Source organism: Acipenser ruthenus, chromosome 21 (assembly GCF_902713425.1).
Source record: "Acipenser ruthenus chromosome 21, fAciRut3.2 maternal haplotype, whole genome shotgun sequence".
NCBI lineage: Eukaryota > Metazoa > Chordata > Actinopteri > Acipenseriformes > Acipenseridae > Acipenser > Acipenser ruthenus.
Genome location: NC_081209.1, coordinates 19951820 through 19977745, shown reverse-complemented (window position 1 = coordinate 19977745; position 25926 = coordinate 19951820). Strand labels below are relative to the sequence as shown.

At 39.0% G+C, this 25926-nt stretch overlaps 1 protein-coding gene across 9 annotated transcripts in view; it reads right to left on the bottom strand.

Annotated features, from left to right (window-relative positions):
- The window catches only part of LOC117427731 (casein kinase I), a 72983-nt gene that overhangs the window by 34379 nt on the left and 12678 nt on the right, over positions 1–25926 (bottom strand). For all 9 annotated transcript variants that reach the window (XM_058994950.1, XM_058994951.1, XM_058994952.1 and 6 more), the window contains exons 2-4: positions 13612–14078; positions 8466–8506; positions 4654–4723 (exon numbers count right to left, since the gene is read on the bottom strand). In XM_058994950.1, coding sequence (XP_058850933.1) covers positions 4654–4723; positions 8466–8506; positions 13612–13792 — 292 coding nt within the window. In that variant the 5' untranslated portion in view covers positions 13793–14078. The remainder of the gene's footprint in view (positions 1–4653; positions 4724–8465; positions 8507–13611; positions 14079–25926) is intronic.

Here is a 25926-nt window from a genome sequence, read left to right as displayed (position 1 = left end):
TGACCAGTATGAGTGGCTGAAACGCAAAAAAGTGAAACTGTCCTCAGCTGACTATCCTTGCCAATGCAGCACTCCCTGCAATAAGAGCTCATCGGTCCAATATGAAACCCATAATCCAATGATAAACAATATCCATCCACACACACAGCAGCATGTTTCTCATAAGAGAACTATTCTGGGAATAGTGATATTTTAGAACAAAAGACAAAGTTAACACCTTTAGATACCTCAATGTCATTCAAGTACCTGAAGGGCAATAGTTACAACTGGAGCTGCATAAGTTATTATTTATTTATTTCTTAGCAGAGGGCGACTTACAATTGTTACAAGATATCACATTATTTTTTTTACATACAATTACATTGTTTTTTACACATTAATTTTACATACAATTACCCATTTATACAGTTGGGTTTTTTACTGGAGCAATCTAGGTAAAGTACCTTGCTCAAGGGTACAGCAGCAGTGTCCCCTACCTGGGATTGAACCCACAACCCTCCGGTCAAGAGTCCAGAGCCCTAACCACTACTCCACACAGGTACAAATAAGTACTAGCTTTCGCACAGTAGTGACTGACTGCCCTAATTATAACTATATGACTAATTATAAACCAAACTTTTAAAAGGTTTAAGTTTACGGATGCCCCCCGATGTTCTAATAAACCTTATTTTTCAGAAATCCTGAAATCCATCTCTGGCTATGCCAAGCCAGGGCTTATATTCCAGTTCAAGAAAAAGCACTTCAGACAATGAGCGGCATGCCTATAACTATAAAGCAATTGTTCAAACAGGGAAGCATTATTCAATTTGGCGTTATAAATCCAATGTTTCGTTCACTGCCAGATGGTTTAAGGAAGGCCTTTTTCCAATGCCCCCAATATCAAACTCCTGTCTTATCACCTTCCATGTGTCAAGGGAAACAAGTATTCAGCAATAATCTTCAGCAAACACTGGCAGGAACACAGTTTCAACAGCATGCCCATAAATCACAAGGACAGGCTTTTTAGTTATTATGCAAAGCGCAACACATGTTGCTCACCAGACTGGAGGTGGAACGTAGTGTTCCTACTGCATCTTCTTCATTCTTATCCACTAAAAGATATCCCCACATTCCACTCACTGAAACACAGCATGGAACTCTGTGATAAACACATGTCCTTGAGTCCGAATCATCAGGCCACACTTCCACCCAGTCCATCAGCTTTAATCATGATGCAATGCTGCCTTGAAGGTCCCTCAGCTCTAACCACAAGACCACACTGCCTCCCAGTCTCTCAGCTCTAACCTGTAGGCCACACTACCTCCCTGTTCCTCATCTCAAACCACATGGTCACACTGCCCCCCTGTTCATCTTAAACCACATGGTCACACTGCCTCCCTGTTCCTCATCTCAAACCACATGATCACACTGCCTCCCTGTTCATCTCAAACCACATGGTCACACTGCCTCCCTGTTCCTCATCTCAAACCACATGGTCACACTGCCTCCCTGTTCCTCATCTCAAACCACATGATCACACTGCCTCCCTGTTCCTCTCAAACCACATGACCACACTGCCTCCCTCTGTTCCTCTCAAACCACATGATCACACTGCCTACCTGTTCCTCATCTCAAACCACATGGTCACACTGCCTCCCTGTTCCTCATCTCAAACCACATGGTCACACTGCCTCCCTGTTCCTCATCTCAAACCACATGGTCACACTGCCTCCTTCTCTCATAGCCATGCAGTTTTTAAATCCACAAGACAGGAGACTATGCCTAAATTAGCATTGGGAAATTAAGCATGAATTGCTACTTTATAGACAAGTAAAGAATCTAATAACTATGGAAATTTGTAATAACTGTACCAACTCTAGAGACTAGAAAAAAATCTGTATGTCACAGTGAATATTACTCTTACTGCCATATTGAGGAAGTATAGTACACTTAAGTGAGCACCAACGCTCTAGCGCTGTTTCTTAACATTTTGAACCAGTTTGAACATTCCACTTACACCCACTGTTTTGACTGATGCATTGGGATTTAGTAACAGTGTTATCAAGGCGTTTTCACTAACCCTGGACCTTACCCAGTTTTACAATGCACTCAGCACCTGAACTGAGGGGCAAACTTGCATGGCATGCCACAATCTGTCTGTGTGCTAAAAAGTGAGGTCAGGTTACCTCGCCTGTAGTGGGAAGCAGATTCGTAGCCCAGGCCTCTAAATAATTGATTCGCTTCTGCTCTGAAGAATGATTAGAGCTGGTCTGACTGGGAGTGCCTCTCTTGCCCCCAAAGGGCCTTCTCCTGATTAGTTTCATATCGAGCCAAAGAAAGAGCAGGGGGAGTGATGCGGCACAGTGGGGCATGCAGATTTAACACTTCAAAGTGAATAGGAGTTAGTACAAAGAGAAAGCTCCTTATTCACAACCATAGTGCAAAACAAGGTAGACCATTTTGAGGGTACAGTTTTAAAAGATTATGAAACTGCTGTTTGTCAGTTCAAGTAAATGGCCATCAGTCGTTTCTGTTTCCAATAAACAATGAAGAAAGTCAATTGCTTTCCTAACAGGTAGTGGACTTGGCTTGGGTTTACGTAATTACTGGGGAGTGTTCACTTTCAAATCTGTAGCAGTTGCTTTTCTCATAAATCCAAAGCAAGTATGTAAATGAATGCATTTCATCAAGGCTTTTGGACCTGCACCAATTGGGTGGTTTCTAACTTTGCTGGTCTGTGGTAACCTTTGGTCTAGTCTACCTCTTGCCAAATACCTGCAAGTGGGTCATAAAAAGTATTTTTAGATCCTTATTAAAAGGATAGGTCTTTATAAAAGAGGTCCTGGGGTACAGAGAGGCAGGTTTTTACTAATTATAAAACCACATAGACCATCTCACCCGTTACCTGCTAGAACTAACTACTGAGAAACACGTTTATTAGCTTTCACAAAGTGAAAAATACATACCGAAAGATAGCTGTAATGGGCTAAAGAAGTCTAGCAATTTAAGGTTTTCATGTTTGTTAAATTGCGACTTGAAATCTATTATGCCAGTTAACTTGCCAATTCAGTTGGCGCTGCCTAAATTGGGATATTGATAAAAATCAGGATTTCTGGTTAAATGGGATACGACTCTGGGAGATGGTTCTCACAGTGCTATTTATGTTGTTTAATTGGGACGTCACTTCATTTAATTGGGATACAGTATTTTTCAAATATTGAACAGTGATCGCTTTTCAGAGCAAGACAGGTCGCGTAGCACAGTGCATTGAGTACGCGATTACGCTGTGACCTGCGCAAACCACGTTGAACTCTTGAAGGAGGAGGAGTCTCCTGTGGTTTCTCAGGCTGCTGTTGCAAAGAAAGTTGGCGTGTCAACATCGCAGGTGTCTTGCCTTGTGATAAGATGAGATTTCATTTTTTCATTTCATGTAGAAATAAAACAGCGATTAATTTAGGAATAAAAAAAACTTTAAATGATGTATTTAACATTTAATCATAAGTGATGTGATTAATTTTTCTTCATTAAGAAACAAAAAAGTGTGACTAAGGTTATCTCAACTGCCTCTCTAATTTAATAAAGAGGTGCCAGCTGTACACCTGTAAATACATGTTGAGGTAGAGAATAAGCATGCCAAAAGAATGGGAGCAATTAGAGGATAAAATCACTTAACTGCCCATTTCTAAAATACAGCATTAATCTAAACTATTTCCAGACTCAAAGGTAAATTACTGAAAGCATGGTAAGTTCCACTGGCTCTGGTACATAGAAGTAGGCTAGATGTTCCATATGCCTTAACTTGGCTCATTATTTACCACCATTTATGAGAATAAAATGTTATTTAAAAAAGACATGCCACTAAAACTGAGCTTGGTTGAAATCAGAAGAATTCAGGGTGGGGATGTTCTTTTAAAGTGGTTGATTTTACCATGGAACCTCCAGGCAATCTCTTTGTCACCAAATAGACATAGAGAGCCTCTGCATCACTGGATATGATTCACTGCAAGCACTCAGACATGTCAGGGAAAGCCGTGGACAGCTGCAATTCCAGGTTTACTGGGTGTGGCAGTGTGATCTGCAGCACCAGAAGGATGGCAGTTACTGCACTGCCACATTGAAATGCCAGGCACTTGTAATTACAGCTTCGCTAGGCCTCAGCACCACAGGAAGTCTGACAAATCCAGGCACTGAGTATTGAGACATTTCACTCTATCTCATTCCTTAGCTAGGCCGCTAGCAAGCACGGCGGAACACCGACAGCAAAAATATGTTTGCTTGACTTGCTAAGAACCTAGGCTGTTAACAAATTTTGAATAAAAGCTATTAACTCATTTCTGTTTTCTTCAATGTCCATATACTTAAAATACTAGCATGTATTTCACACAAAAAAAAAACAACATTCCATGTAAACCTGCTGCAGAACAAAAGCAGACAAAACAAATCAGCTTTCCTTCAGGTTGAAACTAAACAAATTGTTATAGGTCGGGAACAAACCCAAAAAGATTTCATAAATTTACAAAAAGCTGTATACAGTATTTATAAATGTTAACAGACTCCAGTACTACACATACTAGATTACCACCTGTGGATCTGGCAGTGGTTAAAAATGTAACAACTGCCTTGGGCCCTGACTAATATCAACAATGACAGAATGAAAAGTCTACTCCCTCTTACCTGTGCTGCCCAGCTGCTTATAAAAGCGGTATTCTAGATGCAGCTGTGGAGCCCGGGACTTGATTGGTTCCTGCAGAAGAAAGAGGAGAAATGATAAACATATATCAAATAAATTGATATATAAATTAATACAATACAGGGAAGACAGTGCAAGCACACCCCTTTAGAATATAAAATCCCAGCTTCTTCTAAGAGTCTACAGCTTCAGATGGTGTTCGTAGTCACAGTAGTTATCATAATATTTTCTGATCATGCAGAGTGGTTCCGTGTTCTATTTCTCATATTAAATTTAATCATTTTATTTAGTTGCGTCTACCTCACTTGAAACTTGCAGGAGAATTGAAAAAGTGTCTATGCTTCCGGATTCCATAGAGCAGGCATGGCCAACAGATTTGAAAGGTCACAATTCTGCATGGTGTGTCAGTAATTACCAAGCACAGTTGATGACTACATATACCTCACAAGCACCAAGCCAGTTACAGATCTACACAGAAATCACACTGAATGACTGCCAGGTTCATAGATAAAACAATTTAAATGCTATTGGTTATAGGAACCGTGGGTGAAATGACTGATAATCTTACTTTCCTGAAGAGTATTTCGGCATAGTTGTTTCAGTGCAAACAACTTGATTATAAAGTCCAGGTTTATATCAAATCAGGTTCTCCAGCACAACACTACAAGCTACAAAAAGGTTAATGCCTGAACAAACAGCTGTTTAGCTTTTTTTTTTTTATTAATGTATATTTTATTGATATGCATGTTTAAGTAAGACACTAGCATGGCTCACAGAAGCACCAGGCCCTACTGTGCTGAAACTCGAGGCTTAGGAAAGTTATAAAAGAGGACAAAACTGCATTAAGAAACAAACATACCAGAAGCAGACTCCTTTGGTTTCACAGGAGCTGCAATTCCATACAAACCGAACACACCACTCTCCATAGCTGGTAGCTAACTCAGCAATCAACATCAATATGTCTAACTTACTTCAGGTTTATCTACTCCCTTCCCACACAACTGAACGGCAGGCCTCTTGTTACTCATTAGGTCTTCCATTTTATAACAGAACTGGTGAAAAGTTTCAGTAGCTTTGATCTAAACACAGTCATTGTACAAAATGATTGTTAATTTAGTAAAACCCTCGGTCAAGGGTGTTGACAGTATACATTCAAGTTAATCAAGTATCGAGCAACATGCTTTCTGTTTTGTTGGACTGGTTTATATATCTGTGCTTCTCAAACTGAAAGTACAGTTGATGACACAGGTAAAGTGCAATGACGGGTTTGATTCAGTAGACAGTTTAGCAAGCCCAAGTGTTTGCAGTGTAAACTGTGTGGTGTAAAGCAGTGTTACTGCTTTACAAGTCCAAATTTCATTGGAAGTACTTAACACCCAAGTGTGTTTATAGACAACCAGGCTTAGTGGGCCTTCACAAGAGTGTTTCAATGCTTCACAAGACTGTACCAAACACGTATTCCTCTTGTCAGATCTGTGACTACAGATGTATTGAGTTTTGATTTAACTTTCCCTTTTGAGAAACCAAACGCTATTTTTTTTTTTAAATGGTAAAATCAATTTAGTCAAAAAGCAAAAGGGAAATTCACAAATCTTTAATTGTTTGTTAGTTTACAGTGGCTATTTCCAGGTTCTGCAAGATTCTACACGTACACCATATAAGTTCACATCATGAGTTTGTGAGTATAACTTAGAGCATTATATGAATTATACATATTATACAGATTCTTCCGTATAATACATGAGTTAATCATTTAAATTAGTTAAACAGACTATAATGAAGTCCCACAGTAACGCTTTCACCATGGTTATACTATTTACCATAGTTGCCATGGTTTCGTCATGTTTTTTTAATATGCTTTACCATGACTCTGTGCTTTAATGCGTTCTCACTGCTTTATTACACTTTGCTATGCATTTACTGTGGGAAACTTTTATAATGGAAACACTGGGCCCTATTAAAAAAAAAATAACTAAGGGATTTCTTTTAAGCCAATTTAGATGAATTAAATTGCCTCCATATGAACTCCCCCCCAAACTGTTTTAGAAAGGGTTTATTAGTTTATTTTGATTTTTCAAGGCACAGTTTAACCTATGAGAAAGTTTAACACTCTTCACCCCAAGTCCTCAGCACCTTTAATTCATTTGAAAAAGCATTCATATTAGAACTTCATTTTCAATGTTCTTATTTTACGGAATGTTTTTGCTACTCTATTGCTGTAATTCAGCTGCAGTCCTGTATAATGCATAATGCTGCAGAATCCCTAAAGGGTTTTTTAATGTTGCAATTCACTCCTTCTATTATTCTACATCCATCACATTATGCAATTTTAAGCAAACACAGTTGCCTCAATGAGATCATTTGAAGGTTCATATGTTTTACAAAACACATGCCCTGTTGAGAGCAACTACAGTGCTCTTAACACCAGTTTAGTGGCAGACCATCACAAATCAGTGCCTGCTTAATAGTGCAATACACTTAGAAGTACTGCATTATTAAGCTACCCTTCCAGTAAAAAACACAGCATCTACTGGAGAGATGGAGGAATCCTGCAAGCATGGTTTAACTCCAGTTCGCTGGGGACCCAGGGTTGCTTTGGTCTTCCTGCAGGAATCGGATTGAAAATCGTATGGGTCTAATCTGCCTCATTGCACTCCAGCAACCACTACTGGTTAAACAAGACTCAGACTGGGCCCTCACCTCCAGGGTTCAGTAGCTAGGTAACACACCCATTGCTTTAGTTCAGCATGTGGATTTACATTGGGAATTTTTAATATTTTGCTCTCCTATTGTAATTGGGTTGAATCGGTGAGCCAACAATTGAATTAGGCATTTCAAATTACAGGGGTAAAATTTGTAGTCCCAAGAGGGCTGCTGGAGTATTTTAGGTGAAACTAACACCAAGTAGTGGGATGATGGGTTAGCTGAACCTTCACCTTTAACCCAGTACTGACCTGGGTTGAGTGTTCTTGCTCTTATGAAACCCATACAAAAGTATACAGCATAAGAAACTAGACGCTGTACAGTGGCTTATTCATAGATAGTAGGTGGAAACTGAATCATTAATGCAAATGTGATGCGTTACGCATTCCATAAGGGCAAGCCAACACACACAATAGCTTGTGGTAGTTTGCTAGTCCTATCGTGAATGCTATCGTTTCAAATGACATGGTACCAACCAAGGTAAAAATGGACTTTGAAATAATAGTTTGACATGTGTTTTTAAAATCATGCAATATGCTGTAGAGGGTTTTCAAATTGTATGTTTGTACTACACAATCCATACTCTTTTAGCAATAGGTAACTATTAAATAACACTAAACAAATAAATTCAAATAGGGCACATATATACATATTTGTATATTACAGTAGTTTAGTTCACTGGTCTGCTGTTTTGAGTGGAGTGATCCTTCCTATTCTACTACAGCGTTCTGTAGTTTTGAGTGGAGGGCTTGTTCAATGAGCGGCTGCAGTGAGTTTAAAATGAAAGAAATTCCAATTATTCCAATGATTTTATTAGCAGTTAATTACTGTATTTATTTTTAGTGAGACAGCAAATGTATTTGGTACAGCTACCCAACAAAATGAACTTCACTGAAGTAGTTTACCGATGGTATGCTTCTGTTGGAAAAAGGCGAGACTACCCAGTATAACCTTCAAGCAAACACAGTGAGTGAACCACAGCAATGCATTGACCTCGGTGGAATAAAGCTTCATACAAAAACTAACTGAGTCGCCTCTGCACTGCTTTAGAAGTACAGAGTAATTTAACACATGGAAGCATGTTGCTACTTACCAATTTGATGGCTACGTATTCGTTTGTGTACAGATTTTTACCTGGAAATGAGAAAAAGAAATGAAATCAGTTGTAACATGGTGGCACAGCCTTTAATCTGCACTCTGTCTGAACCATACAATTCAATAAGCATTCGATGGACAAGAACGGGCCTACAGTCCAGACTAAATATACAGATACCGGGCAGCAGTGTGGAGTAGTGGTTAGGGCTCTGGACTCTTGACCGGAGGGTTGTGGGTTCAATCCCCAGTGGGGGACACTGCTGTTGTACCCTTGAGCAAGGTACTTTACCTAGATTGCTCCAGTAAAAACGCAACTGTATAAATGGGTAATTGTATGTAAAATAATGTGATATCTGTATAATGTGAAATAATGTATAATGTGATATCTTGTAACAATTGTAAGTCGCCCTGGATAAGGGCGTCTGCTAAGAAATAAATAATAATAATAAGTAGTAGCAGCAGACTAGAAAGGTTATTTAAAAATCAGACTTTGCACCACTGTATAGTTTGCAGTAAAAGAGTATAAAAATTGTTCATATTCTATTGACACATGTCAGTTACATTCCACAACTGTAAATTATAAAGGAGTCATCAGTATGACCATGCACAGTAGAGCTGAAGTAAAATCTCCTGAACCTAATTAGGCTTGTTTCACAAAAACATGAAAAAATGTTTAGCTCCAATTTGTTCAAAAAGACAAATATGGGGCTTAAAATCAGCTTGCTGCAAGACACACAGAACAAAAGTTACAAACATGCCCGGGTGGATTATCATCTGCTGAGGAATGTGTTGAATGTATGGGCTACCAGTATACTGGATACACAAGAACCAAAAATAAGAACATAAGAAAGTTTACAAACGAGAGGAGGCCATTCAGCCCATCTTGCTCGTTTGGTTGTTAGTAGCTTATTGATCCCAGAATCTCATCAAGCATCTTCTTGAAGGATCCCAGGGTGTCAGCTTCAACAACATTACTGGGGAGTTGGTTCCAGACCCTCACAATTCTCTGTGTAAAAATATAACAAGTACTACTGGTGAAAGCCTTGCACCATCCTTGTGGTATTCAGATTCAGGTATTTTTTTATTATTATTATTATTATTATTATTTATTATTATTATGATGTAGTGGGAAATGTGGGTGAGTAGGGGAGCCTACTGTAGATTTGTATGTCATTAATGTAAAGTACTGGATTTTAGCTCTGTTTAACACATAATGCATGGATAGTGCAAAGCACTCTCTTATGGAATGTTGGCATTTTTTAAAATCGGTGTAAAGATATGTCTGGGTTTTTGTTTCGTTTCCTTCTCTTTTTTTTTGGTGGCCAAATGAGGCAGGCTGTACTTGCGGTTCTTCACCACAACCTAAAAACTTCTTGTAAACCCAGTTTAAGAAAACTGCATGATATCAGCAGGTCTCCTAGGCCAAAATGGAACACTGACAGCCATTTAAATATACCTCTCGTATTGTATTATTAGGGTCATTTGCATTTTGAAGGAAAATTACTTCTCCTACAAGAAAATTACATGTAAACCCAAATTACCGGAAATGTACTAACAAAATAGCGTGCCAAAAAGGCGAGACTTTTTATTTTTGCATGTAAACCACAGCAATGCCAGTGAACGCTCCCAATCCTGGAAAAGGCATAGACAGGGGTTCACATAACTGGTACGCAAGTACGCATGCAAAAAAATACATTTACTTAACCATTTTACTCAAAATAATATATTTTTTGCCCTCAGGTATATCCCTATATAAATACCATTGTGCCATCAAGCTAACAAGTTCAACAACACTAATAAAGCAATGAAGTGTTTGGGTTTTTGCTTTCGAATCCCCAAAGTGACAAAATGGTGGTAGGATATTGAAATAAATAGAGAATGCGTGATGACTTGTTAAACATTGTAATAACCAGCAATCCAGACTCCTACTTAAACTATTGCTGTGGTCTCTGACGCTGCCACCCCAATTGTTTGAACTGTCAGTGGAGGAGGTGGAGATAGACAGCGACTTGGTTGATGCCCCTGTAATTTTGGTGCATACCAAACCATTTCTGCTGGTACTCACATGAGAACCTAATAATTGAAAGTTATGTGAACTCCTGGATACAGAGCAACCGTAAGGAGACTGCAGCTTCTCCAGGCCAGCTCTCAGACACGTCACAACTTGAATTCTACTACCTCCAGTATGGGGAAAGCAGTCAAGCTAAAATGTACCCAGCACATGTTTTAAAATCACTTGTTACCAAAAGTCTTTGCTAATACAAGGTATTTTATAAAAGCTGCATAACGCAATCACCCAATACCGTATAACAGAGATAGGCAACTCCAGTCCTGGAGTACCATTCCATTCCAGGTTTAATAGGTGTTTTGAAATAAGTGCTTAAAAAGAATGAGTCGCGGGGTTCCAAATAAACATAGTGCTACACGTCATCACGTGCTTAAATAACATGCCTGTACATTTTTATTTTCATTGTTAACATCCCGACAGTTTTTACACTTACAACTTTGAAGTATGTTTCAAAGCTGTTTTCAAAATGTCCGCTTTAGTGCTCTGATAGTGTAAGGATTATTGCCCACATTGTCAAACAGGTAACATAGCAATAATGATTCCATGATGCGGTACGGAACAGAAAAAAGCCAGAGCACTTGTTACTGTAGATTTTTTTTAAAACACTTCCTGCAGTGATTTAGACTAGAGGACAGATCTCAAACCACAGTGCACTAGAGCAGCCATTTTGAAAATAGCTTTGAATCTTTAAAGTTATAAGTCTCTATGCTCAACATGTTATACAAGTAGGGAGCATTTGAGAATATTCACATTTTGTACAGCAGGCTACCTTTACCATTTGAAAGAACAGCAAGTTCTTTTGTGTTTCACTCAATTTGATGTAGAGAGAGAGATAATATTGGGGTATAAGGAAAGATCCGGTAGGTGAAATACTCAATACAGTATTCCTCACAGCTTCTTTATTCATAGTAACAGAGCTTTTCAAAGACCAGCAACACAGCAACTACTGAAGTGACAGATACAACAGAGCTACATATAAAGTCTCTGAAAGTCCAATATTTAGGCAGTATGTCCTCTCTGGGGTCTGGATTACCATATCAAATTACCTGAGGTTTGCTGTTGTGATTTACACATTAATCACATCCACTTGATTGAAACACAGCTGTGTGATACCCTGCGCTGGGGCAGACAGCATCTATTCTCTATTTTCTTTCTCCAACTACAATACAGTTCTGGAGATTAAGAGAGATCAGTAATAAAAGGAAAGGCACAAACCAAACAGCCTCCAAAAGCAACAGAAGCTGACTGCAGTAGTTTCCTTAACATTCCAGTTTTGTGTTTACAATGCAGGTAAAGACATTCTGGAATCATACAGCATGTCCCTTGAAATGTGTGCTTGAGGTATATCATCGGTACCATGTGACAAGACCTAAAGCGCAACATAGCTCATTTTAGTTCACCAAAAGTACATTTTATAGTTGGTATAAGTACTCTCCCGAACTGATTTAATTTGCCTTGACAAAATATTCCATCTTTAAATGATCATTTGATCTTATTACGCTTCATACAAGTCGCCCATCACCTGTATCGTAATACATATTGTGACCTGTGTATAACAATAAGCATCGCATCATGACATTGGTGTATCGTTTCAAGTGACTGGTTGTATAGGATTAAAAACAGGCAGTACATGACAAACTAGATTTCTGCTTTATAATTATAATCTGTTTACTAGGGTTGGCCCGATAAGCCATTGTAAATTTTAAAGCTATTTTTCTAGAAAACTAATTCTGACTCATCGCATAGACTAATAATTATTAGCTCCATTATATCCCTCTCAACATTGTGTCTCACCGTACTGTCATACTGCACTGTAAAATGTATGGGTTTTCAATTAACACATTTAACATATGCCCCCCGAAACTGTCAATACTGTCTTTATTGCATGTGCAGTTCTCTAGATGCATGTAAAACAAATACTGTATATGATTTCCTTATATCAATTGGTAGATAATTAGGATGTCCTGGGTTCGATTCTGGCCTCAGGGGTCTGTCTGTGTGGAGTTTGCATGTTCTCCCCGTGTTCGCATGGGTTTTCTCCGGGTACTCCGGTTTCTTCCCACAGTCCAAAGACATGCTGGCTAGGTGGATTGGCCTCTCTAAATTGCCCCTTAATTGCCCTGCGATGGACTGGCGTTCCTCCTGGGTGTAGTCCTGCCTTGCGCCCTGCGTCTGCCGGGTTAGGCTCCAGCTCACCGCGACCCTCTATAGGACTAAACTGTTACAGATAATGTATGGGTAATTAGGATTATGTAAGTAGGGTTGAAAGAGTGTTAAGAGATAGCATCAAATCACTTTCATATTCAATGCTGCACAGTGATTTTGTTTCTTCTCAGTTCTCTTTTTGGGGTTATTATGGGAGGGGCTTGGAGGGCTACGATTGTCAGGGACCCTCATGCAGTGAGTGGAGACAGCTATACAGTTTGTATCAGGGAATAAATATTTTGATTGCATGTCCTTACTCCGATCAAAAGACCTTTAAATAGAAGATGCAGTGTCTACAGTACCCAGTTTCTGTTGTATGCATCCATAAATCACAGTTTCATTTTGAGATGGCCTTGACTACATAGAACCTGCTGTTTGAATTGCCAATCCCGAAACACAGACCTCCATCTAGTTTAAGTACTAATAGAAAGACAGAATTCAGTACTGGTGCTGCTTACTTCTGCAATAACTTGTAACTTTGTGGCTTCATGGTAAAGAACATGGAAACAAGCTGCTAAAGAAATAAGCAGTTGTGTAGTTCGCATAAGTACAGTTTTAGGAGCGGTTTGATATCATACAAAATATTTACTTTGCTCCAATATTTTAACTGGCATAAGCTTTTAACATTACTGATGTTGGCATAAGATCAACACACCTTTTTTATAATATTTAATTTAATATATTACAAGCTATATAATAATGAAAAGAGCTCCACATTTTGCCCATGACCTGGATAGACAGATAAGCACTGACTCCACACACTCATCAACACCGTGTGTGGTCCAGGCTGCTGTGACTGTTCATCTTGCAGTGCACTGTATGGGAATCCCCCTGACTCTAGGTCTAACAGAGCTCGTATGTCTCGCCTTACCCAGTCGGAGCTCCCCAAAGTTGCCGCAGCCGATCTTCTTGCCCACTCTAAAGTTGGGCCCCACCATGAGGACCCCAGAGGAAGTGGTGGAGCTGGATGGCCGGTGCCCGCTGCGTCCCTGCAGCGCCTTGCTGGCCCTCTGCCCTCGCTCCGTCTCCTTGTCTCTGATCGGGTGATCCATGATTCAAGGCAAGTCCTTCACCCTCCCAGCTCTCAGTCCCTGCCAGCCAGCCAGCCAGCCAGCCAAGAATGGCAGTCTGAGCCTGAGCTCCCCCTCTCGAGAACAGTATTTAAAAAAAAAAAATATACAGAACTATAAAAAATTAAAAAAAGCAGCTCCAAGTGTGCACATGGGCCAAGGCCAGCCTCCCTTTACCGCAGCATGCTGTCACTTCATCACAATGAGAGAATGTCAGCGCCTGCCACAGGGATCCACACTGGCTTCTTAGGGGAAGGACTCTGACCACCTGCAACACAGAAGGCAACAGAGAGTCTTTAAAACAGGAATGGAATGTGGTTTAGTACTTTGTGAAAAAGAATTGCATTTTTCAACAGCATTGAGAGATTTGATACAATATTCCATGTCCTTAATGCAAATGAATGTATAATAGCAAGGATGGAAATAAGACTCCCATTGCATAGCAGGTCCGCTCATTCCAGGTATTACTAGGCGCTTCCTTAGGCACAGTTGAGGTGTGTCTTATTAAACTCCTAGTAAAACCAGGAATGGATCAAACTGCTATGCAAGGAGAGTTTTATTTCTATCCCTGAATATGGCAACACAGGTGGAAAATATATTGATGTTACCACAAACTTAACTTCATAATCCAGGCCTAATTGACCCTTGCCTTTGATAATCAGTAAACACTTGCAAAGTAAGACCATGGCAATACAAACATCAAGGATATTTACCACACCACACATTCCTGCCAGTGTCATAAAAAATGAGGTCATCATGACACAGCACAAAGAAAAGCACCTTCTGGTGCCAGTACTGTGAAAGTAGGTTGCAGTGAGCTGCATTCACAGAATGTGGGCAAAACACTCTAGGAAAAGCAGACGCACACAGGGCTTTTGATATGTAATCAAATACGTATTACAGGGGCTAAATATTCTTCTTCTTATCGATGTGTCAACGGCCACACCCAGAAACCACTTTCAGTTTCTCAAGTTGTTAAAAGCAGAGATGAAGCCAGTACAGGCACGGCACCAGGAAACAGACTACTTTCTTTGATTGACGCTCTAAAACGAAAGGTAAAAGCACACCTTCTCTTTGGCCTAAGGTTAGGAGGGTGTAGTACACGCAATGAAAGGATATCCCCTCTCCCAGGACTACGTACATCATGAAATGAGACACCAATCCCTTTAGATATACACTGTGTCTTCAGTCACGCACAAATATTTTAGATAATGCCTTATAGCGAGAGCTCCTCAAAACACGTACTAATGGACTGTTACATTTCATTAAGGCCCTACATATTTTAAAAAACAGTAAAAAAATTCTAAAATAGTATTTTACCAAACAAAAACTGAAAATGTCTGGTTGAGGATCTTGCATGGATTTTCACATTTATTTCAATTTTCATAATAGTATCTTGATGCATTGTGACCACTGTAATTGACTGTATGTAAATGTAACCAGTGTACGCACATAAAGAGGGTCCTCATAATCACACGGTACCTGAAAGAATACAGCCAAATGCAATCCTAAACGTCTACAGGAGGACAATCAAGACAGTAATTGTGTTCAAAAGAGTGTGCGGGACAGACAGTAAGATATAAAAGACTTGCTATTCACGAAAAAGTGTGACCGATCATTTAGAGCTTTAGATTGCAGCCTTATGAAAAGGGCTTCTGTTTTTCAGCATTTACATTTAGTAATACTATTTTATTTTTAGGTGGCCAAAAAAAAAAAAGAAATCTGTGTTTCTCGACTTTTTTATATCGGTTGACTAGTTATTTCTGCCTTAAAAAGTAGTCCTCTGGATTTGTACATGTCAAGGCATTCTCAGAACTGCTCAAATCAAATAACAGCACAGATGGGAATCACAGAGCATGTGATGCCTCTATCGAAACAAAATACTGTACAGTACGGTGATACTGGCTAAAACCTGAAATACAAAGAAAAAAAAAATAATCCTACCACATGGTCATCAAAAATAGTGTGGGATTAGGACTTGACATATGCTGCATGGATTTACTTCTATGTTGGCTTGTATATTTACTTCACTGTAAATTTCAATACAAACTGTTCAGCTCGACTACTTCTGAAAACAAGCCAAGTCTCAGAAAGATTTGCCCGGGTAAATGCTGGAATAATTGAATTTATTTAGTTTAATTGAATGAATAGCACAGCCGAGAGAGGAGAGGAGAGAGATTAGTGTGAGCGCATCCAAACTCAGACATCCGATTTAAATCCGGAATTGGACAGGTTTTTAAAAATGATTGCATTTATTGATTGTTTTGATATTTTTATCCCCATGTCCTTGCATGACGCATGTGCTTTTGTATCAAAATCCCTCTCAACCAGGCTGAAGCAGAGAAAACAGCACAGTGGCAGAGCAAGACTTTCATTAGAGAAGAAACATGCTTCAATATGACATCTAAAAGAATACATGGAGTTGTGAAAAGACACTATTATTATTATTATTTATTTCTTAGCAGACACCCTTATCCAGGGCGACTTACAATTGTTACAAGATATCACATTATTTTTACATACAATTACATTATTTTTTACACATTTATACAGTTGGGTTTTTACTGGAGCAATCTAGGTAAAGTACCTTACTCAAGGGTATAGCAGCAGTGTCCCCCACCTGGGATTGAACCCATGACCTTCCGGTCAAGAATCCAGAGCCTTAACCACTACTCCACACTGCTGCCACTAGTAGCACTAACAGTTTAAATGTTATCAAAGTATTAAAACAGTCAGAATTATGTATTCTGTTTTTTTACCCCCACAATTTTGCCTCCATAACCCATGGGATCGGATCCCAAATATTTAGAAATTATACTAAAAGTTTAACCAGTCTCAAAAATATGTCAATATAGGTGTTTACATAGCGAGTTTATAGTTATGCCAATTTCATATTCAAAATGTCACTATTCTTTTGCATATACTGAATGATTACACCTGCAGTGTACATGCACACACAAATGAAGTTTGCACTCATTTATAAAAAGTTACGGAGGCTTTTCAGACTGGTAAGAAAACATCATCAATATGTTAAAGTTTAAAGAAATTAAATGGAAAAATAACACCCCCTAGTACCTTTCCATTTCAGAATTTTCTTCCTGTCTCTTTTTATTATGTTTGCAATGATTCTTAATTGTTTATATCGCTAGCAAATATTACCTCAAGGAGGTGTTAAACTGCTTTGACCAGAGTTCAGGATTCCCGTTCTAGCTGCACCAGGCACATGTAACCCAGGTCAGATCAGCTCTATCTATTGCACAGCTGTTTATTTCCAGCAATACAAAAAGAAATATGATCCTTAATATCTGTTCACATGCTGACTCTGACTTTCATAAAGACACTCAGCATTGAGATTCTGTTTGAAAAGAAAATGTGTAACTATACATAGCATACAGTGGCAGCAACAGTATGCAGTTTCCCTAAATATTTCTGTATACATTAGCCCAGAACTACTCCTCTATTACTTTTTTTATTATTGCAAGACATGCACTGTATTTTCTTTGGTTTAAAAAGACCAATTTTTTAATAAGCTGATGAGAGAGTCAGCACATCCCGCCCCCCCCCCCCCCTTCTTTCTTCCTCCCACACACCACAAATGAGGGTACGTACTGTAAAAGATAGAGGATTTTTAATTAAAACTCAAAACTTTTATCCTAGGCAGCAGCAGGAGCAAGGTTACTTAACTATAAAAATGAGATTAAATGCAGGTCTCTTAACTAGCAGGTTCTCTTTTACAACTAATTTTAAGGAATTTGTCTTGTAACACAAACTGTCTTCTACAGCAGGTGTTCTTTAAAGGAGCGCCACAGTCGCACCTTTAAAGAACCCTTTTACTGTGCAGAGAACCTTCTTGTTTTTTTATGTTAATTCAAGATATGCAAATATTTCAAAATACAACACTACTGATAAACAGCTGCATCCTGCTCCATTTGCTGAAAGTCACGTGACAGGACTGCAACCACCGCAGCGTTCGAGAGTTTGAACTACAGTAGAACACAGGAAGTGATCAGGTACCAGGAAGCTGGATAACTTCATTTAAATGTTGTATTTAAAACATCTGCAAATAAACATTTAGAAGAAAGCAAAGAAGAAACATGAAGAAAGTGCTTCTGAGGCAAAGGTGTTGATTTGAACGTTATGAGTTGCTGTTAAATATGTCTGAGTGTGTGCAGAGTTGTAAAGCTCTCAGTATCTGGGTTAACAAACCATTACTTCCACCCCTGCGGTCTGGGACACGGCTCCTTTTATCATACTGTTCTTTCTTTTAAAATGGCATCAATATACAGTACATACAGCTATGGCCAAACGTCTGCATTACCTAGAATTTTAGGATTGAGACAATAAAAAATAAGTCTACCACAAGTCGTAATAGTGGTACAATATCTCGTGTTAGATTTTGAAATGTCCCATTTTTCATGTGTCAGTTTTTCTTTAAGTATATGTAATTCAACATGTTAACATAACATTCAGCAGGTTTCACTCGACTTTAGGGTGATGCTTAACTTTTTGGCCATAGCTGTACAGTGTACTCCACCCTACATGTAGTAGGGTATCTGAAATGGCATGTAAAAAAAGACATGTGCCTCCACACATCACCAAATACTGATATGTTTGGATGTCCTTACCAAGTGGTTCTATATAAAACTGGATTCTTCCAACAACATTAAAGCTACAGACCGTGCCTTCGGTTCAGTGTTGCAATTTTCCTGTATCTTTTCTACTCTACTTCAAATCGCCAAGTTACATGACCTAATGTTTGTATTCTAAAAGGGAACATATTTTCCAACATGGACTGGTAAAGCATACTAATGAGGTGTTTGCAAGTGTGATACAGCTGGGAGAGGCGCTGCACTGTCTACCTAACCGAAATCCCCCCAGTCTCTGCAGGGGAACACAGACCAAGCTGAAAAAGCAGCTGCCCAGAGGATGTGTTTATTGTCTCGTTGCCTCACATGCCTTCCTGTTACAGCGGTGCAAACAGCCCTGAAGGCCACAGACACCAAGCACACTGAAAGCAGCTCTTGGTTTGCAAAGAACTCCAAGCAACACAGCAACGTGTCTCACGAATTATTAAAGAGTTTTTATATCAGCCACTAACACTTGATCCCTACCGCCCCAAATTGATTTTTTGCCTTTTGGGTTAAAAACAAATTTCGCACAAAAGCAGGACCCAAAAAAATGATTCATTAGATACCATCACTGACCTTCGGTACAATACATTTTCAAAAGGTTTACCAGATTTTTAAAATCTTAAATATAAAACAGAACCCCTAAAATGAAACAATGTCTCTCAAATTCAGAAGTTTACTCAAAATAAAATTTTGAAATAAAATAAATCACAATACACGCCTTAACAACAGGGATTTTTAATTGGGTCTATTGGTACTACTGTAAGATAAAGCTTAGCAATTCCAGTTTTGGAATGAGCACAAGTGACAAACCCAGTGACAGCTGAAACAAAGTTAGAGCCTTTAGTAACATGAATACACAGATGACGAAGACATTTTCTGTTTGCACTTGTCAACAGTTTGACGGAGACAAAGATGTGTTCCTACAGCCCCAGACTGTAACATGCTCAGCAATTTGTGATGAGAAGGTCCAAAGCAAGTTTTGTCACAATTGAAGTGCTTTTCCAGATTAGGGGTAGACCAACTACTAAAATTAGACAAAGTCAACCACTATAGTTCAGGTGAAAAAAATATATATCTATATATATCCACACACACACACACACACACACAGGCACAGACACAGACACAGACACACTTACTTAAAACTGCATAGATTTTTTAATTAATGTTCCAAAATGTCATTTTGCTTTAATGGACTGCACTTCAGTCTATGTGAAACTGCCTGCTTCACAATTACTTACTCACTTGACGAGCAATTAGTCAAGTATTCGGTGCTACAGTATGTTATATACTGCAAGTGTGACGTAAGAATATAGACAGGGCATCTACATATAACCTTTTCAAGTCTGATCAAGACTGGATTAGTGGTTCTCTAGATGTAAGATTTGTGATATCCAGACAACTAGTCAGACAGACAGCCTCCACCTACCCCAAGATAACGATATTCTCAATGATTGGTGCTAAAGATTAGATTTTAAACAGTAGCCAACTGTTAATTGTTTAGAACTTAGCTCAACATGTGAGCCCCCCAAGTTTTAAATAAGTTTAACCAAGCCCACAGCCACACCAGCCTTCTAGATTCATCGAATGCTCATCATCCTATTCTTTCCTTTCTCAAGCAGTGATTAATAAGCAGGGACAGCTCTGCTCTAGTAGAGGATACATGTGCCAGCATGGCATTCTAGGATTCCTCACTACAATTCCAATCTTTCTGTTCTCAAACAACCGATTACAGACACAACTCTCCATAATGTTTAGACCTAAAATCAAGGTCACTTTGTCCGTCACTGACTACACTTACGGAATTGTGGAAATTCTAAGCCGGAAATGAAAACCAAATCTGAACCAGAGTGAAGCAACTGGTCAAAATGCATTGATCCATGAAGATCAGTTTCCATTAGCAGGAACAGTAAAGTGAAACCACTGCATGACTCCAATCTGTTCCCATTGCACACATAGTAGGCCATTTAAGATCATACTGTAGATAGTGTGCTTGAAAACACTATCCTGCACCCACGCCCCTTGTTTTGGTGTATTACTGAAATGAGCAGACAGGCGCCTGGTAAATCTGATCTGAATAATCCCAGCATGAATAAAATCACTATACTATACCTAAACTTATTTGGAACGTATGTAAGAAACTCAGAAAAAGCCATCATAAAAAAGCCATCCATCATCTTTAATAAATGACTGAAACTGTGTATAAGACTGCATGCGGACAGCATTTCATTCTATAGGTTAAAGAATGTGAAGAAATACTGAATCTGAAATAACTTGGCATATAGTACACTGTACACTTGCTACTATGTAAACAGTAAGACTGTCCCCTATATTTGGCTTGCATATTTTAGACAATAAATATTTAGGCTCAAATGAATGACTGAAGGGTTACTAATAGGAGTAGTTCATGCAGATAAAAAGGATGAGCAATGTATTTAAACATCCCCCTGGTTCCTGATCATTTCAATAACCTGCTGAATTGAAGGTAGCTGTGAAATCCAGGACTGAGTGCAAAGTTTCAAGACATAAAACCCAGCAGAGATTTATCATGAATACAACAGCTTTCATGGTGAACAGCACAAACTCTTTGTGAAACAGGGCGCCTGCAAAAACAGGTGCTGGGAATATTCACACATGGAGGTGAATAATCCAAATCTGTCAATTAGATATCGTACCGGCTAGTGACTGGAAAAAAAAACAAAACAACTATTACTGCCGGTTTTATCATCTTATAAAACATGCATTATATTGATTTCTTCTCCTTTCCTTAATGTGTTAACCTTGGAAGGAAGTTGCAGGGGACAAGACTGAAGTCTGCACACAACACATGCTTTTTAAAGAGTCCCACAATCCTGTTCAAGGATACACCAAGCAATTCCTTGGTGTCGGTTTACTACATTTCCCCCCTATTATAATGCAGCCTGCGGACTCAAAAGTAAAGAAGATCTACACAACGTTATTTTAGCTGAAGGCACACAAGCTTCTCCCCCACTGAAGCACAGTCTATATTCTAGGACTAGAAAGGATTGTACTCTCATTCAGGAAGCAAAATAAACTGTGTTTGCTTCCCACTAAGTATTTTCACTCAACCAAACTAATTCCCTGTGTAAAAGTAGACCAAATTAACCACACAAACCAAGATTGGCTTTTTGGTCCTTCCTTAATAAACGAAAGCTAACCATTCAGCTTAGAAATAAATCAAGACCAAAATTGAGTGTGTGTTTATAAATCGCGGACAAGCTCATTAGTATTCCCCTCCACCTAATCTACTTACTGCATGCCATTGGTATGTCATTTTGCCACAACCTGGAGTCGTTGTGGTATAGACTCATGGTATAAATCGTGGGTCGTCCCTCTGCCTCTTGAGGCGGACAAGAGATTGCGACCTTGAATGTTCAAAGTTCATCCCACATGCTCAACTGGATTGAGATGCTGAAATGTGCTGGTCAAGACAGAAGTTAGTCCCATGGTTATGTTGGCATATAATTCCCAGAAAAGCCCCAGCAATATATCCATTTATTTTCTGTTCTTTTTCGACGCAATGCTGTGCGTCCACAGCACTTAGGGTAATAGTCATAAAGCATTTAACACTGTGCTAAAAAGAAAAACTAATGCAATGGTAAACCCTTTCAAAGAAATAACGAAGGAGTTTTATTTAAGAGCTCCTACATGCATCTTTTTGTAACAGTTCTGTAACAGCAAGATGAAACACACTGTCAATGGAATATGCCCTCAGAAAAACTACTGTCTCGTTTATGTAGATTATGCCTCGATTAGCATTAAAACTGCTATTTTTTTGTCAGACAATTTGCAACACTAAACACCTAGAAACCTACAGCCTCACTCAACCAAATTAAATTTCAACGCTGTGGAGGAGTCAAAAATAACTGCAGTGTGTCCAAATTCATAACTACAGATAAGAGGACATTTGACGTGCATTTATATGGATTTTATGTTATGACTAGTATTTCACAAACTTAAGTGCAGGGAGTATGCAGAATTCAGTATACCACAAATAGAAAATTGGAAGACACATTATATTTTAATATTATAAAATCAAAAATGATAATATACATCTGATCCTGTGTATAGATGTCATCCTTTTCATAGAACATACAGCAGAGTTCTAAATTAAAAACTTTACTGTCTCATTGTTAAGCAATGTTATATTAAATAATAATAAACCAAACATATTTTAGATGTAATTCTATATTCCTGTCGGCTATTACAGTCTGCAACACTAACAAGCAATTGTGCTTAAAAGGGTGAATGGGAATAAACTAGTGCTTAACATAAAAAAGCCCATAAATACTGAATTTGAAGGCAGCTGAACAATAAGTGGATATTCAGACAATGTAAGCTTTTTTGAAAACAGCCCCAATCTAATGCCATCAAAAGGTCCCAATTGCAACTTGGACGTACAGAGCGCCTCATAGCTCAAATACTGTAAATAAACCAAGTCTACTTCCAAAAGCCTCAGGGCCTGAAAGCATAAACAAAATGTCAGCCTCACCAGCACTTTACCAAGGGAGGCTCATCCATAATTGAAGAGTTTAAAAGGTTTAGCTGCTGCTCAGGAAGAGTGGCAGGTCGTTTCAACTGGAAAAAACACAACAGGACCTGCCCCCCCCTTTTCAGTTACTGGCTACCAGCTTCTATATTTAGAAGTCAGCTGCCCCCAGGGCCCGGCAGAGTTCGGGAGTGATCCGAGACTGGCTCAGTACTGTGGTCAGTACTGCTGACGGAGGAAAGAAGGAAGGAAAGAGAAAAAAAATTAAAAGAAGGAAGTCAGTAACATACAATCAGGGATATCCGTAGGATAAAATTGAAGACCATGACATAACAGTATGAAGAGAACTAGTAGAATAATTAGAAATTAAGTTTACATCACAATTTGATAACCGATTCTTCAGATATGGGACGTACGGACAGATAAATGGACTGACAGACATCTCCACAATCTGATATTCAAGAACTTATGCTATGTTAATAAAGTTTCAAGACAACTGGATAAGCATTTCATCAAATACATGCGGAAATGTGTGTACATACACCCACCTCCACTGCTGTACACACCCGTCACAGAGGATTTCATATCCAGTAGGGGAGAGTAAAGTGCAGGCGGCTTTTTTGACTACCAAGTCAGGAGTCATAGTTCTGTTCTACTTGTGTTCCGCCTTGTAACAAGAAAGTGCTAGTGGAATGGCATTGTGGGGCAAATGGAAGCCACGACTACACAGCTTGCTACTGGTTCCACGGCATAAAGGGTCCCCTTAGAAATTGGAACACTGTACACAGTAGCATACCTACTGATGCCTTGGACTGGATAAAAAAAATCCTCCTCCTAGCCAATAGTAGATCATATATTAATGTAAAATCCATTTTCTAAATTTATTAAAAAAAAAAAATACAATTAAAAAGTCAATCCAAAAGTCCACTGAAAACCGTGAAGCATGAAACACATTACATTTTGACCCGACAGAGGCGTTTGTTTGCGCAAATATCCCTCTTGAAAAATTGCACAACCAAAAGTTATGTAAATTCTTCAGACTGAGTGTAGCAAATGGTGGAGCGATTCCTTCATCAGCCCAGCTAAGACACGAATACTTACCTAAAGTTGCAGAGTATCACAAGCAGGAGATTATGGAATTGGTAAAAGTCTGGTTGCTTGTAAGTGTTCACTGATGAGTCGACTGATGCCCAAGATCAGTATGGGTTACACATTGTATTTGTTTTTGGTGAACATGCATCTGACGTAGAATTGAGAGCTATCCTTGCAGATACACTTTATAAAATAGTTCCATACACATTCTGCCAAATACAATACTTTACCCGTCACACTGCCGTGAATTTTAAAGAAAATGTCCTCGATTTTCACAGGGCCTTAACTATATCCCCTTCGCTGGAGATAACTGACAAACAAGGGTATGGGGTCTAATGTTTGAGAGTTTCTTGTGAAAGATAAAAAGGGCATTGAATACAAGTATTTTGCATTATCTGGAGAGAAACATGAAACATATTTTTAAATCAGCCTTGGGAACTCCAAAGCATCTGAATTATTTGAAGTATTTTATTGAAACGTTCAAGATAAATGATATGACTGAGCATCTTTTTGGACTAACAGAATGTAATGAATTGTATTCATCCATACAAACTTGTTATCTGCCTTCTGATTGATCTGGCCCGTTTTAACTAGCACAGCAAGGCAGTCTCTGCTACAGTCTCCATGCCTGGGCGAGCCTCGCTAATCCTGGCTAGATCTTTTCATCAGTGAAAGAATTCAATCAATTCCTGGTGTGTCTAAAACAGTTACACTACAGGTAGCTGCATCTTATTTGCACTGGCCAGGCAACAGCAGCAATACTGAAAAGAGGCAGCTACACAGAAGGGACAAGCGCACCTTGGAGACAACAAGGATTGAGGGCAACATCTTTACAATTGAATTCCCAAATCTGATTCAACTTTGCTTGAACATTAATAATTGGGGCCATTCCATGAAAATACATTTGTTACTAAGGGTGTGCCAAAACTCGTATATACCTTTAGGAAATTTGTTAGGTATTAAATAAATTGAATAAAAACATGTTAATTACTCAACATAAAACAATGCGGTTCCAGTTTGCCTTGTTTACACACTTGAGTATCAATCAATAACAAACTGACTGACATATTTGATCTAGACCCCGTCATAACTATATCTCACTTATATTTAAAGCTATTATTTGTCTTGTCTTTCTTTTATCCTTTTGATAAGATTTTCTTACACTGATAATTCACCGATATCAAACCAGTGGTTAAGGTCAAAGTCATGTTGTGGAAACCTGTAATGTCAAACACCCCTCATTTTTTCTACCCTGTTTGTAATGACCACTCACCACTGCAACCTACTGATCATGAGGACTGAATATAAAACTGGCCGACCTTCAATCCTGTTGTCAATCTAATCTAATCAATGACTGTTACCAGGCTACGGAACTCTGGAGGAAAGACCCCAGCCTGGGAAGTCTCCATCTGGACTGCAATGCACAATCCCTGGCCGTTTTCCCACCCTAACCCAGCGACACTGCAAAGGCCAATGCACACTCCCTGTGGCCCATCCGCCAAGGCATAAAAACGTATTGCGAACAGGATTTGAACCACACTTGAGTGACTCGCCCTGCACTCCAAGCGACTGTGCTTTTACTAGGCAAGCCACTGGAAAACAATATGTAGGTCAATTCTTTCATCAGTTGTTGCCTGAGAGGGTGGAAAGACCCTACACCTAATTTGCTAGAGAAGAGGTCAATTTACTCATTCTGCCATGATTACCAGCCATATACAAGAGACTGGGAGAATCTTTTGAAGAGAGAGAAAGTTGGGTATCTGCGAGGAACTCACCAGTACAGATATTTGCAAAAGGGCAGGGAAGCAGGATTTCTCTTAATTTGCCATCTGTTATTTTTCTTACTGTGGTTTTGTATTAATAAACATGCAGCCATTTTGATA